Raw genomic sequence first — 12607 nt, forward strand, 5'->3', positions numbered from 1 at the left:
AAAATACACACGGTTCATTTCGGACAATGAGTCCGGCCGGAATGGTAATCTTTTTAAGGTACTCCTTAAGGAAATGACCATGGAGCGTGGTACGAAAATTTTTCTTTTTTAATTTAAGTAAGTCATTAGCAGTGTTTGGGCTAGTGCCTGTCTCATCTAAGCCCGTAGAGTCAAAAAGTGAGGGGCCACAAAGTATGTCTCTAATCTGATCATCATCATCATAGCTCAAGGTTAAGTTGTCGGCCATACTAGGCCGGCCTGTTATTATGGTGATAGGAAACTATACAAGAGAAGAGTATTAATGACAGTTTAACAGAAACACGGGGGGAAGAAGAAAAAACTCCTTGGGTTAGGGAGCAGAATACTCAGATGCCAATGGTGATCCCTTAGCTACTTGGGATCAAATTAAGGTAAAAAGCAAGGGTTCCTTGGGCCTGTTCATTAAACTTTCCATCAAATTTTACATACACTTGCTGGTCCCCGATGAGGCAAACCACTGTGCAAGCACAGTCCTGCTCGCACTCTTCGTTCTTCCCTGTGCACTTCTATTCCGTGCCTCACATCTCCCAAAGGCATTGATTTTGGGAAGCTGCGTGTTGACATAAGCACAGTCACTAGAAATCAGTATTATCGCATCATGGCCTTTGAGGGGCCATGAGCTTCAGGGAGGCCCCCCAGCAACTGCCCCATGTTGCCAGTCAGCAGTCTTATTACACAGCAATATATTTATCTCTTTATTTATTTCATTCTAGGGCTTTAAATCCACTCTTTGCGTCGCTTGCCTTACAAGCTGCATTTGTGGGAGCCTTTGTGGCCATCACTTCCCTTATGGTATCCAGAAGTGTTATCAGCTCATTGTCTTTTCACACTAGTTCCTCCACAGTAGGCACTTGCTGACATAGAAGAATTTACAGCTTTTCAGTGGGTGTTTTGTGTTTTAGCTCCCTGCCGGCTGGCCATCTCGTGATAATCAGTGGCTATTACCCCGCAGCTGTATTGCTTGGTATCCCTAATGTATGTACCTCACAGGTGCCTCTGACTGCTTTCCGCTCTAAGCAAGCGGGGTATCCAACAATTATGTTGAACTGGGTGCCGATACATCTTCAGCTGGGCAAGGGCAGGGAGTCTCTGTGGCAACCTGAAAGTTGCCTGTGCATTTGTTTTGTCAGAAATACTGCCCAGTTAATAGCCTGGTGTTAACTCTGTACAAAAATACATTATTTTCAAATTTGAACAGTTAATACCCTGACACCAATTGTGCCATCGGTTGTATTTTTAAGATCAGTTGCACTGTAGCTGAGTGAAATGTGATACAGAGTTTGTCAGAATACCTTAGGTTGGGGGATAAAGTCAACATATTTTAGACCATAAGACCAGAGAAATCTGAATAAGCCTTGAAGAGGCTTTAAGGTTCATTGGCCCTCGAGGGGCACACAGTCTTGTCTTCCTACAAAGACGTGCACCCAATTCATTTCTGCTTCTTATGCAAGAGTACTTATGATTATAAAATATATTTACCTCCACGTCCCTCTTCCTCGTCATAGTACTTTTTGAAGGTGGTCTGCCTGAGTTCCAACAGAACCCAGAGATTCTTACAGATTTTAGTAGCGAAATGTTCGCCTGTATGAACTTGTCTGTGTGTGTTTTGATGCCTCTAACATTTTGCAGGATTATCAAAATGACCCTTTTAGTTGTTCGAGTTATCAGTCTCAGGACTTGCAAAGTCCTTAACTCCCCTTTGTTCCCTACCCGCTCATTTCTTAATTATAACTGCCATGATGTTCTACAGCAAGTTTGGACTCATTCCACATAAAGGCTGACTATTCAAGCGGGATCTTTAAAAAGGCTTTTTTAGGGGACACCTGAAAGCAGCAAAAAAGAACATGGTAGACAAACGTTTGCACAATCCAAAAGATCTTGGGAGTCACTTTTGTTTGTCAAGTCAGGTCCAGAAACTGGGAGTGCTGATTTGCACAAATCTGTCAAATTGCATCAAAGCATCTGTATAATCATATTAAACTACTGAACGACATTGCATGATCCATCTAACAAATTGCATTTGTAATTTCAACAGAAATGCCAATCACGTGTCAACAAGTTTTACCGCAATGGGAAGATTTTCAACCTCATTTTTCCTGATGGAACTGGTCAAGTTCTGTATCCAAAAATGTTTTACCACATACGTTTCATGAAGTGGAAAGCAGGTAGGACACGATATAGCAAAGTGAATGAGTGTCAACTCAGTAGCATTAATGGTTGTGTGTGTTTTTTTAAATGAATGCTAAGCTAATGCATCACACAATGACATCACAGTTTTACTCTAAGGCCCAGAGTACCAAAAGTGTAACCCATGCCAAAACAGAGTGTGGTGCTGGTTTTTCCACTGCCACATTACGAGTATGACGGAGCGGTAAAAAGTGGCAGCAAAGGAATTACCGCCACTTTTACCGCTTCGCCATATTCCGAGGCTGGCTTTGGAGTGGAGGATTTACATCCAGCATCATGTGTAGGTCAATTATCCAACTTTTTGCTGCAAAATCATCAAAAATTGGCAGAATTACTGCCGCCGGTAATTCTGCTGAACTACCCATGGAGTCCTATTGACTACAGAAAATGGGGACTAACTGCACCTACCACCACTTGCAATCTGGCAGTAAATCCGCCGGACCAAGTGGTGGTAACGGTAGATCCATTTGGTGGTATTCTGGTGAATTTACCACCAGAATACCACCAAACTCATATTGAGGAATTTTGGTATTAAAAAGCACCAGTCTTAATGCACTCTTCTTCCTGCTCCTCTGCTGAATTACAAGGGTTGAAAACAGTACACTGATGGTCATCACTGAGCCAAGGTATCGCAAGCAGGGTATACTAATCATAAACCTTTCAGTGCCTACATCTGCACACATCTTTTTTGTCCACTAGGACTGTTTATATTCATTTCTGATATTCCTTTCAAATATAAGTCACTCGTGTTACCATATGACTTTGAAATTCACTCTGAGATAGCATGTTTATTAAGTTCTCACGTCCCCAAACATATTTTTCCATGGGTTTTCATTCAATAAAAATGTGTGTGGAAAAACAATAATTGTAGTACTGATATTATCTTTTTAATCTGCTGAATTAAAAAATGAGGCCATTGCTACGATTATACCATGTGTAGGATGTATTTTGTAAACTTTGCACTCATAATTGAAAACATCCTTAAAACGTTCTTCATTGGGACAAACTGGCTTCTGTAGGAATGCTTGCTTCATTCCTGTTACAAACGTCCTAAACTCACGTCACACCATAATAACCTCGGGACTTCGCTGTGTGGTATGTTTTGAACTTGAAGGAAAGATTTGCACAAAACATGATTTTTTATCAATTTCCATACATGGACCAATTACTCGTTTTTCGTAAGGTTTGTACTGCACATGTAACAAATACTCATATGATCAAGAAATTGGCTATTCATTTCTAGCAATTAAGATGGCCTTGCCTGCCCCTAGTTTTTTTATCAAGACCAGTAAAGAGTTGGAATTCAGCGTCTGCAAGAGCAGAATGCAGCCTAAGGAAGGAAGATAGATTACATAGCACCGGTGGCTGGCATGCACATCTCCCTGCTAGGTACATACTGAGGAGAAAGGCGGCATGCTGAACTTGACACATTTCAAGAGAGGCACCTCTGGCTGATGAGCTGTTCGAGTAGCTCTTGCAATAAAGACTTTCAGATTCCAATAGGGCATGGTAACTGTGAAGAATATTCTCAGCAAAGTTGAAAACTGGTCTGAGAACGAGGAACAGGGGGCAGATATTCTTATTGATTAATAATTGCGAAAGCTTATTTGCAATGCAACAAGGGGGTAATTTTTATTTAAAAAACTGCTAATTACGCACAGGGTACCACCGACACGTACACATATGTGTGCCAGAATTTTCAAGCACTGGGCAAAAGCAAAGCGCAAAACAAGGCAAAATCACTTTTATTCGTTATGTTTACTCTCCTTTTTCACAAAAGTAAACTCCACCTGAATGATGCTTTTCAGGCAGCGTTTACTAATCTAACTGCTCTTTAGCAGGTACTAAAGCGAGGTGGATTCTGTATAAATCCCTTCAGTTTACGCCTGCATGAAAATCTCATGCAGGCATAAAACATGGCCTCATTACAAGTTTGGCAGTGCAGACAAAAAAAGTGGCAGTAATTCCGCTACTGCCACTTTTCCTGCACCGGCAAATTCTAATTTTTGGCAGATTTACAATTGGCAGAATTACTGTGTGGTAAATCCGCCGATTTTTGGAGGAAAGGTAGTGTATTCACCTCCAGCTTGTTGCTGTCGGTAAATGCTCCACTTTACCTCTAAAAATCTGCCAATTTACGGTGCAGTAATTCCACCGCTGCTAATCCGCCAAAAATGCCCATCGACTCCTATGGACCACGTGATAGTAACAGTAATTCCGTTTGGCAGTATTTCGGCAGATTTACCATCTAAAACTTGTAATGAGGCCCAACGTCCTCACACAAGTGGCAGGTGGAAAGCAGGCCAGTGATGTTAACTCTCCTCTGTACAACTCCTCTGGGTTTTGTAGCAAGTAAATGGGCTGGAGCACAAAATAAAGGTGTACAAGTATTACCCCCTGGTTTTACACATGTTATGCTCCGGCCCATTCCAATATGAACCCCAAAGTGCGTACGTTTATAAGGCTCAGTGGAGCAGCAACAACAAAAATTAAACTCACTAATTGTTCAGTCTCTTATGCTAACTACGAGAATATGAGCCTTCTGAAGCAGTAGACAGAGATCAAACAAAGCTTCATGTTCAAAGGGTTCATGATTGAGGCGAGATAGAAACTGTGGCGCATCATTAGGATTGTATTACTGTGCACTGGTTATGTTATGTTATGTTATGTTATGTTATGTTATGTTATGTTGTCCTATACCACACACCATTACCATTAGTATGGTCTCCAGGTCGCTCACGTGGCTCTGGAAGAAAGGGTGCAGGGTGGGTTAGTGAGGGAAGAGGGAGGTGGTGCTCTTCTGTTTGTGCTTGCAGAATCAGAACAAACTGTCATCTGTGTGTATCGGCTTTCTACGTGAGTTTATATTGTGTCCACTGGCTTGTTGAATACAGAGGGGTAAGGCCCAATGTCTCGGATTGTTTGGTGTATTTGAATGTTTATTATGGTGGGTGTGGGTTTGTGGGTTTCATGTGTGGTTTGGCTGGCCCATAGGGCATGTGTAGTACTTGGGAGGTATGCTGGAGAGGAGTATGGGCTTGGGTGGTTAGCGCATTGGCTACTCTCAGTGTTCTACTAAGTGAACATTATTGGCTATCCCTCAAAATTCTGCTAAGTGTAATACACTGGTTACCCTCGAAATTCATCTGACTGCAATGCATCAGCTAAACCTCACAATTGATCTAATTGCAGTATGTTGGCTAACCTTCAAGATTCTTCTAAGTGTAATGACTTGGCTACCCCTAATAGATGCTTCTAAATGCCATACCTTGGCTAAACTTACCAATTCTTCTAAGTGCAATGCATTGGTTACTCTCTGGAATACTTCTAAGTGCAGTACATAGGCTAACCTACATAGGCTAACCTTCATAATTCTTCTAAGTGCAATTCGTTGGCTAACCTTCACAATTCTTCCAAGTGCAATATGTTAGCTACCCTCTGAGATTCTTCTACGTGCAATACATTGGCTAGCCTTGTAAAGTCCTCTAAGTGCAATACATTGGCCAATCTTCACTTCTTCTAAGTGTAATACACAGACTCCCCTCGAAGATCAATACACTGGCTACCCTCAAAGATTCTTTGGCATTCACAACTCTTCTAAGTGTAATACAGTGGCTAGCCTTGACAAATCTTCTAAGTGCAATACATGGACTAACTTTCACAATTCTTCTAAGGGCAATACTTTGGCAAATCTTCATAATTCTTCTGTGTGTGATAACTTGTCTATCCTTCACAATTCTTCTAAGTGTAATACATTGGGTAGCCTTCACAAATCTTCTAGGTGTAGTGCATTGACTACACTTGACAATTCTTCGCTTTGACAATTCTTCTAAGTGCAATACATTGGCTACCATTCACAAATCATCTAAGTGCAATACTGTTACAAAGTAGCCGCAGGTAAGATTCTTCAAGTAAGCTTTATTTATAGTTACTTCACAAGCTGTTATAGTGAACCACTGGGTCCCATCACCCCGGATGACTTCTCCCAACTGACTTTTACTGGAACCTTGACACAGCATTCACACCCAAACATTCTGCTGTAGCACACCAACATTCTCTTAGCTCATCATACACATGCATACATTGCAAGCACTTCACAACACATCTCCCTCTCTACACACACACATTCAAAACCACAAAAGGATACACTTGGGGAACACACTAACGTGGCATCTTTTTAGGGAGAGATGCAACTTGTAAAAGGTTGGAGAGCGTCCGCCCCAATATACTCCACATCTGTACATTAAGGGCGTCCCCCCTCTCTACATTTTCTGCCTTCCATGCAGCACTCTTCAACATTTCGGGATATGCCTACATCCCTAACTTGGTATGGAACATCCTGCTTGCTATCATTCCTCTAGTGGAAGGCGCTCCCCTCCAATCCCTGTTGGACACACACCCACATATACATTGGGAAGGCACAACCCTCCAATCCTTGTGGGATACCACACCCACATATACACTGGGAAGGTGCTACCCTCCAATCCTAGTGGGACACCACACACACATGTACACCGGGAAGGCGCGACCCCCCAATCCTTGTGGAACATCATACCCACACTCACACAGGAAAGGCGTGCCCTCTAATACTTGTGGGATACCAACATACTCGGGGAAGGCGCTGCACTTCAATCCTAGTGGGACACTTCAAACACACACACACTAGGAAGGCGCTACCCTCCAACCTTAAGGAACATCATATCCACAATCACACTAGGAAAGCGCGACTTTCCAAGCTTGTGCGACATACCATTCCCGTCCATTACTTCATCCAGCTCCTTCTAGGACATAGTTACTATACAAAATGTAAACATGCCACACAACAATTTACATTGGTCTTCTAGAACGCTACATCTGAATTACTAAATATCCATGCTGCTTAACAGCTCTATGCCTGAAAATCCTCAAAAGGTTATCTCTAACCCACATCTCATCTTCTTATACACTTTGGCATATTTCTTGCCTCTTTTTCAGCAAATGACTTTAATTCCAAAAAAGTACTTATTGCTCTCGAGCAACCTAACACTGACAATTTTCAAAAGGTTAGGTTCTATAATGCAGCTAGGAAGATTCACTGCAAAAGCACGGTGAATGAACTGAGGCACAGCAATAAGCAACCACTGTTGCAATGATTTAGTTAAATATAAGAAAACATAAATGAGTGTATTTTAACCAAGGTAATTCTAATAATTCACAATTGTATAGAAAACACTTTCAATACCAAAGTTTATATAAAGAACATATATGAGTATTTTTTTCAGCATACACAAGTTCTATTATTCCAACAAATTCTGTCAAAAGTGAAAGATACAATACAGTCCTTCACATGACAAATGTGCATTGCAATTCAACAATATCTTCATAAACGCACATATCTTTTAGGTAAGATTTAGACTGTTTCCTTTGGTACATTTGTATTGTTTGATTGAACCATGTGTGGCGACAGGGGGACCCAGCGCTAATATATGGTGCTCGCTCCCCCTGAGCCACGCTTTACTTCGCTTCTGAATAACACGAATATACATATGTTTTTCAGTGACTTCACAGTCTACCAGAATGTAAATACTTGGACTATACTCCAGGTCCACCACCAAGGTTAGTGCCACGTTATACCGTTAAGTCATTTAGTATTGTTATTCACGTACTCAAAATTTCAACTCCTACTGAATTATTTTTATAATTAATTGCAGGAGGGATTGAAAGAACCTTCACCCAATATATATAACCTGAAGAAGGGCGTTTACCGCCCGAAACGCGTAGTTAAGAAGAGAGGACACTTGTTACACTAACATCACACAACTTAAGTCAACTCGTATATTGGGACTTGATTTCTTGAATTTTGTTATGTAATTGTTATTGCGTTTATGAAGATATTGTTGAATTGCAATGCACATTTGTCATGTGAAGGACTGTTTTGTATCTTTCACTTTTGACAGAATTTGTTGGAATAATAGAACTTGTGTATGCTGAAAAATACTCATATATGTTCTTTATATAAACTTTGGTATTGAAAGTGTATTCTATACAATTGTGAATTATTAGAATTACCTTGGTTAAAATACACTAATTTATGTTTTCTTATATTTAACTAAATCATTGCAACAGTGGTTGCTTATTGCTGTGCCTCAGTTCATTCGTCGTGCTTTTGCAGTGAATCTTCCCAGTTTCAGTATTTCTCAGTAAAGGTAGCACTTTACTCTCTGGGAGCACCTATAGTCGTTTTAAAAATCGACCAATCATATTGAAATTAGAACTCAAATCATAATTTCGTTAACTTTACAGGTGTGCATCTCTACACTTCACCCATCTATAATGCAGCTAAACACAGCCATAACCTCTCCTCTATTACGCTGCTCTGCCACTAACATTACCATCCATTCCCACACATAATGTGCAATGCGAATCCTCCAAACAAATCTGCACATTTAGAAATACAGCGACATCTATCTCAAACTGTGCCTTAAACGATCCATCAAGGGTCGCTGTTCAATACAAGAAAGGATTCAGCTCTGACATATGGTCTGGCTTCTTTCTCATTCATGCCTTTTTTTACCTTTAAATACAGCCTGGCCTTTGAAAAAAACACGACATTTGGCACACATCTCATAAGAATTCTGAACTTCACTGTACTTGTAAATAATCCTCCGCTCACAAGCATACCAATGGCACTGCTGGCCGCTCCACAGTTCCAAACGACCTGTTGGCTCTCATCACCAACGGAGCCTTACGCTCACATACAGCATACCAGTGACTTGCTCCACCCCACATTTCCAAATGACGTATTGGATCTCTGCGTCGTCTGAACTTCATTGCACTGGAATATTGACCTAAGAAACCCAGACCTCTATGCCAAGCTAGCCTTATGCGTGCAAAGCAGGTCAGACACAAAAAGTCCTTTCCTCTACATAGCGTTGCTTCATCTAAAGCCCATTACTTTTCGGTGTACGACACATGTTGGCATGCATACAAGGTCCTTTGCTCATACTCCCGGAAGCAAAGTCTGCAGTGCAAATGCTCGGCTCAATTCAGCGTAGGGCTCAGGGTTATTCCTCGTCGCTGACAACATTACCACCTCTATTTGCTTTACTCTTGAGGAAACGGAACACACTTGCATTGCGAACAACTTCCTCCATATTCCACAGAACGCGACGGTTGAGCCATGTCACTGCAGCCAAGAATCTGCTTTAACGACTCCCTCAGCAGCCAGGTGATGTCATCACTTGCTTGGGAATCCTCCTCGAATACAGGGCTCCATTGCAGCTACATCTGCTCCTCATGCCCCATAAGTCACTGACACCACAAAGTCTTTATAAACTTTCAGACTTGTTTTCAGTGGTTAGGGCCTATCCAACACTTGCGCGGTGACTGTCCCTTGCAAGCCTCTCTCTTTCTTCTTCACGTGGGGCTATGACAAAGCTTCTGCGACCCTCTGTCTCAGCACACCCATCTAACCGGGACTTCCTAGCGCTTCATTCCCCAGGGTGGGTCCGCTTCTCCTTTCAGTCCTTCACTTCTTGTGCATCTGGGGCTAGCATTGGTTCCCTTTTGCCCCTCCTTTGGTGCTGGGCAACACCTCCTCAATGTATGTGTTCTCTCGCAGCACTCGCTCACAATTCACCAAGGAGGTTAGTGCACTACACTGTGGTTGCTCTCATTGCAATTCTACTGGGCAGCAGTACTCCTCTTATCCCTGGGTACTGCACTGGGGCTTCTGCTTCCCTTCTTTTTCTCCTGGGTAATGCACTGGGACTTACTTCCCCTATGTTCTCGCCTGGGTGCTGCACCGGGGCTTATGCTTCCTTTCTTTTTCTTCCTTGGACGATGGGACTTACTTCTCGTGGGGGGCAGTACTTCTCTTCTGCTCCCCCCTCAGCAGAATGCTACAGATTTTCATCTTCTCTTTTTCTTTGCACGTAGGTTCTTTTTCACATCTTAAAAGAAATCCTTGTCACCATTTTTACAAAGTAGCCTCCTTGAACACGCAGGTAAGATTCTTCAAGTAACCTTTATTAATAGTTGCTTCTCAAGCTGTTATATGTAGTGAACCACTGGGTCCCATCACCCAGGCTGACTTCTCCCAACTGACTCTTACTGGAACCTTGACACAGCATTCACACCCAAACATTCCTGCTGCAGCACACCAACATTCTCTCAGCTAATGCATACATTGCAAGCACTTAACAACAAATACATTGGCTAACATTCAGTTTTCATCTAAGTGCAACACATTGGAAAACATTCACAATGCTTGTAAGTGCAATACATTGGCTAACCTTCCCAATTCATCCAAGTGTAATACATTGGCTGCCTATACAATTCTTCTAAGTGCAGTACATTGGCTAACCTTCACAAATCTTCTAGGTGCAGTGCATTAGCTATCCTTGACAATTCTTTAAACACAATACATTGGTTAGCCATGACAACTCGTCTAACTGCAGTACATTGGCTAGCCTTGACATTTCTTCGAAGTGCAATACGTTGGCTAACAATCACAAATCATCTAAGTGCAATACATTGGCTAACATTCACTTTTCATCTGCGTGCAACACATTGGCGAACATTCACAATTCTTCTAAGAGGAACACTTTTAAGAGGAACACTTTGGCTAGACTTCACTATTCTTCTATGTGTGATAACATGGCTATCCTTGGAAATTCTTTTAAGTCTAATACATTGGCTACCCTCGAAGATTATTTTAGGTGTAGTACATTGGCTAGCCTTCCCAATTATTCTAAGTTCAGTACATTGGCTAGCCTTCACAAATCTTCTAAGTGCAGTGCATGTGTTACCCTTGACAATTCCTCTTAGTGCAATACATTGGCTAGCCATGACAATTCTTCTAAGTGCAGTACATTGGCTAGCCTTGACAATTCTTCTGAGTGGAGTGCATTGGCTAGCCGTCACAATTCCTCTGAGTGCAGTGCATTGGCTACCCTTGACAATTCTTGTAAGTGCAATACATTGGCTAGCCTTGACAATATAAATACATTACTTACCCCCATGGAACCTTCTAGGTGCAACACATTGGCAACCCTTCTAAATCCTCTAAGTGTGATACATTAGTCACCATCATAAACTTTTCCAAGTGCAATGCATTGGCCATCCCCATAAAATCATCCAAGCGCAACACATTGGCCACCCTCATGGACTCTTCTAAGTGCAACACTTTAGCTACTTTTGTAAAATCTTCTTAGTGCAATACATTGGCTATCTTTGGAGAGCAACAAGTATAGTGGCTGTGCTCTAGTACCGGTGCTCTAGATATGCACTAATTTCAATCAGTAGCTATGGGCTAGATGTGTGCCTAGGTTCAGATCAGTGGCTATATTTCCGCCCTGCACCCAACTTCTATACAGTGGGTATATACTAAACACACACTGAGCGTCAAACATCTAGCTTCAGCTATGTGATAAACGTTACATAACAGCAGTAAATGTAACAAAAGTAGTCTCTTACCTTAAGGTTGCTGAAGACAGGTTCAGGGCTCGGCTGGGGTGCCCTGAGTGAACAGGGCAAACAGGGCATGGGTGCTGTCCAAGAGAGCCACCCTTTGCCTCTGGCCCTTAGCAAGCTTCCCAGGTGAGGCTGCCCTGGGAGGGCCTCTGAATGCGGTCACGTGCAGGGACATGCACCAATGAGAACTGAATGAGGAGGCATGGGGTGGTGGGGAGGGAGGGTGAGGGAAGCAGTAAGAGGGGAAGATGGACTTGCTAGTCCTGTATTTGGAGGCCTCAGAAAACACAAGATGTGCTTCACATGCTACTCCTGGATACTAAATTCAGCTAAGGGTCCACATTCTACTGGAACAACATAGCAAACTATCGCCCCACTATCCATCTATGCTTCATTGGCAAGATCATCTTAAAGATCACCCAACACAACCCAATTCAAGAATACCAGTCCAGCTTCCGACCAGGATGCAGTACCTACCATGACCACCACAATCCAGGTCATTGTCAACACACTCCCCATCATGACATAGGCCTCCTGGTCCTGCTTGACCTTTGCTGCATTCGACATAGTCAACAGCAGAGTGCTACTCAACACCCATTCCTCCCACATGGAATTCAATGTCGCAGTCCTTTGATGGCTTGACCCCCAACTTAACTACAGACACCAAATTGTAGAGATGAGTATGTGAGTTAGGGCATATGGACACCCCAGGTCCTGTGCTGGGTCAATTCATCCTGTGGTTGGAAAGGTTTAATAGTAACTGGGACGAATGTGTTATCACAAGCAATACGACCATGCCCAATGTCCCAATTAGAAATCAATGTTTGTCCTGGTAAGCGCTTGTGATTGCGTGTGCAAGTCAGAAGTATGCCCTGAGCCCCCCCTGGCACCCTCCTGCCTCCCAGGAACCATGCTACACAGGCACAAG

General features: G+C 42.5%; 1 protein-coding gene across 3 annotated transcripts in view; it reads left to right on the plus strand.

The window, feature by feature from the left end:
- Positions 1 to 12607, plus strand: part of ERICH6B (glutamate rich 6B) — a 2074788-nt gene that overhangs the window by 1852647 nt on the left and 209534 nt on the right. For all 3 annotated transcript variants that reach the window (XM_069640454.1, XM_069640457.1, XM_069640455.1), the window contains one exon: positions 2075 to 2157. In XM_069640454.1, the coding sequence (XP_069496555.1) occupies positions 2075 to 2157 (83 nt within the window). The remainder of the gene's footprint in view (positions 1 to 2074; positions 2158 to 12607) is intronic.

Source organism: Ambystoma mexicanum, chromosome 7q (genome assembly GCF_040938575.1).
Source record: "Ambystoma mexicanum isolate Mex_15411 chromosome 7q, UKY_AmexF1_1, whole genome shotgun sequence".
NCBI lineage: Eukaryota > Metazoa > Chordata > Amphibia > Caudata > Ambystomatidae > Ambystoma > Ambystoma mexicanum.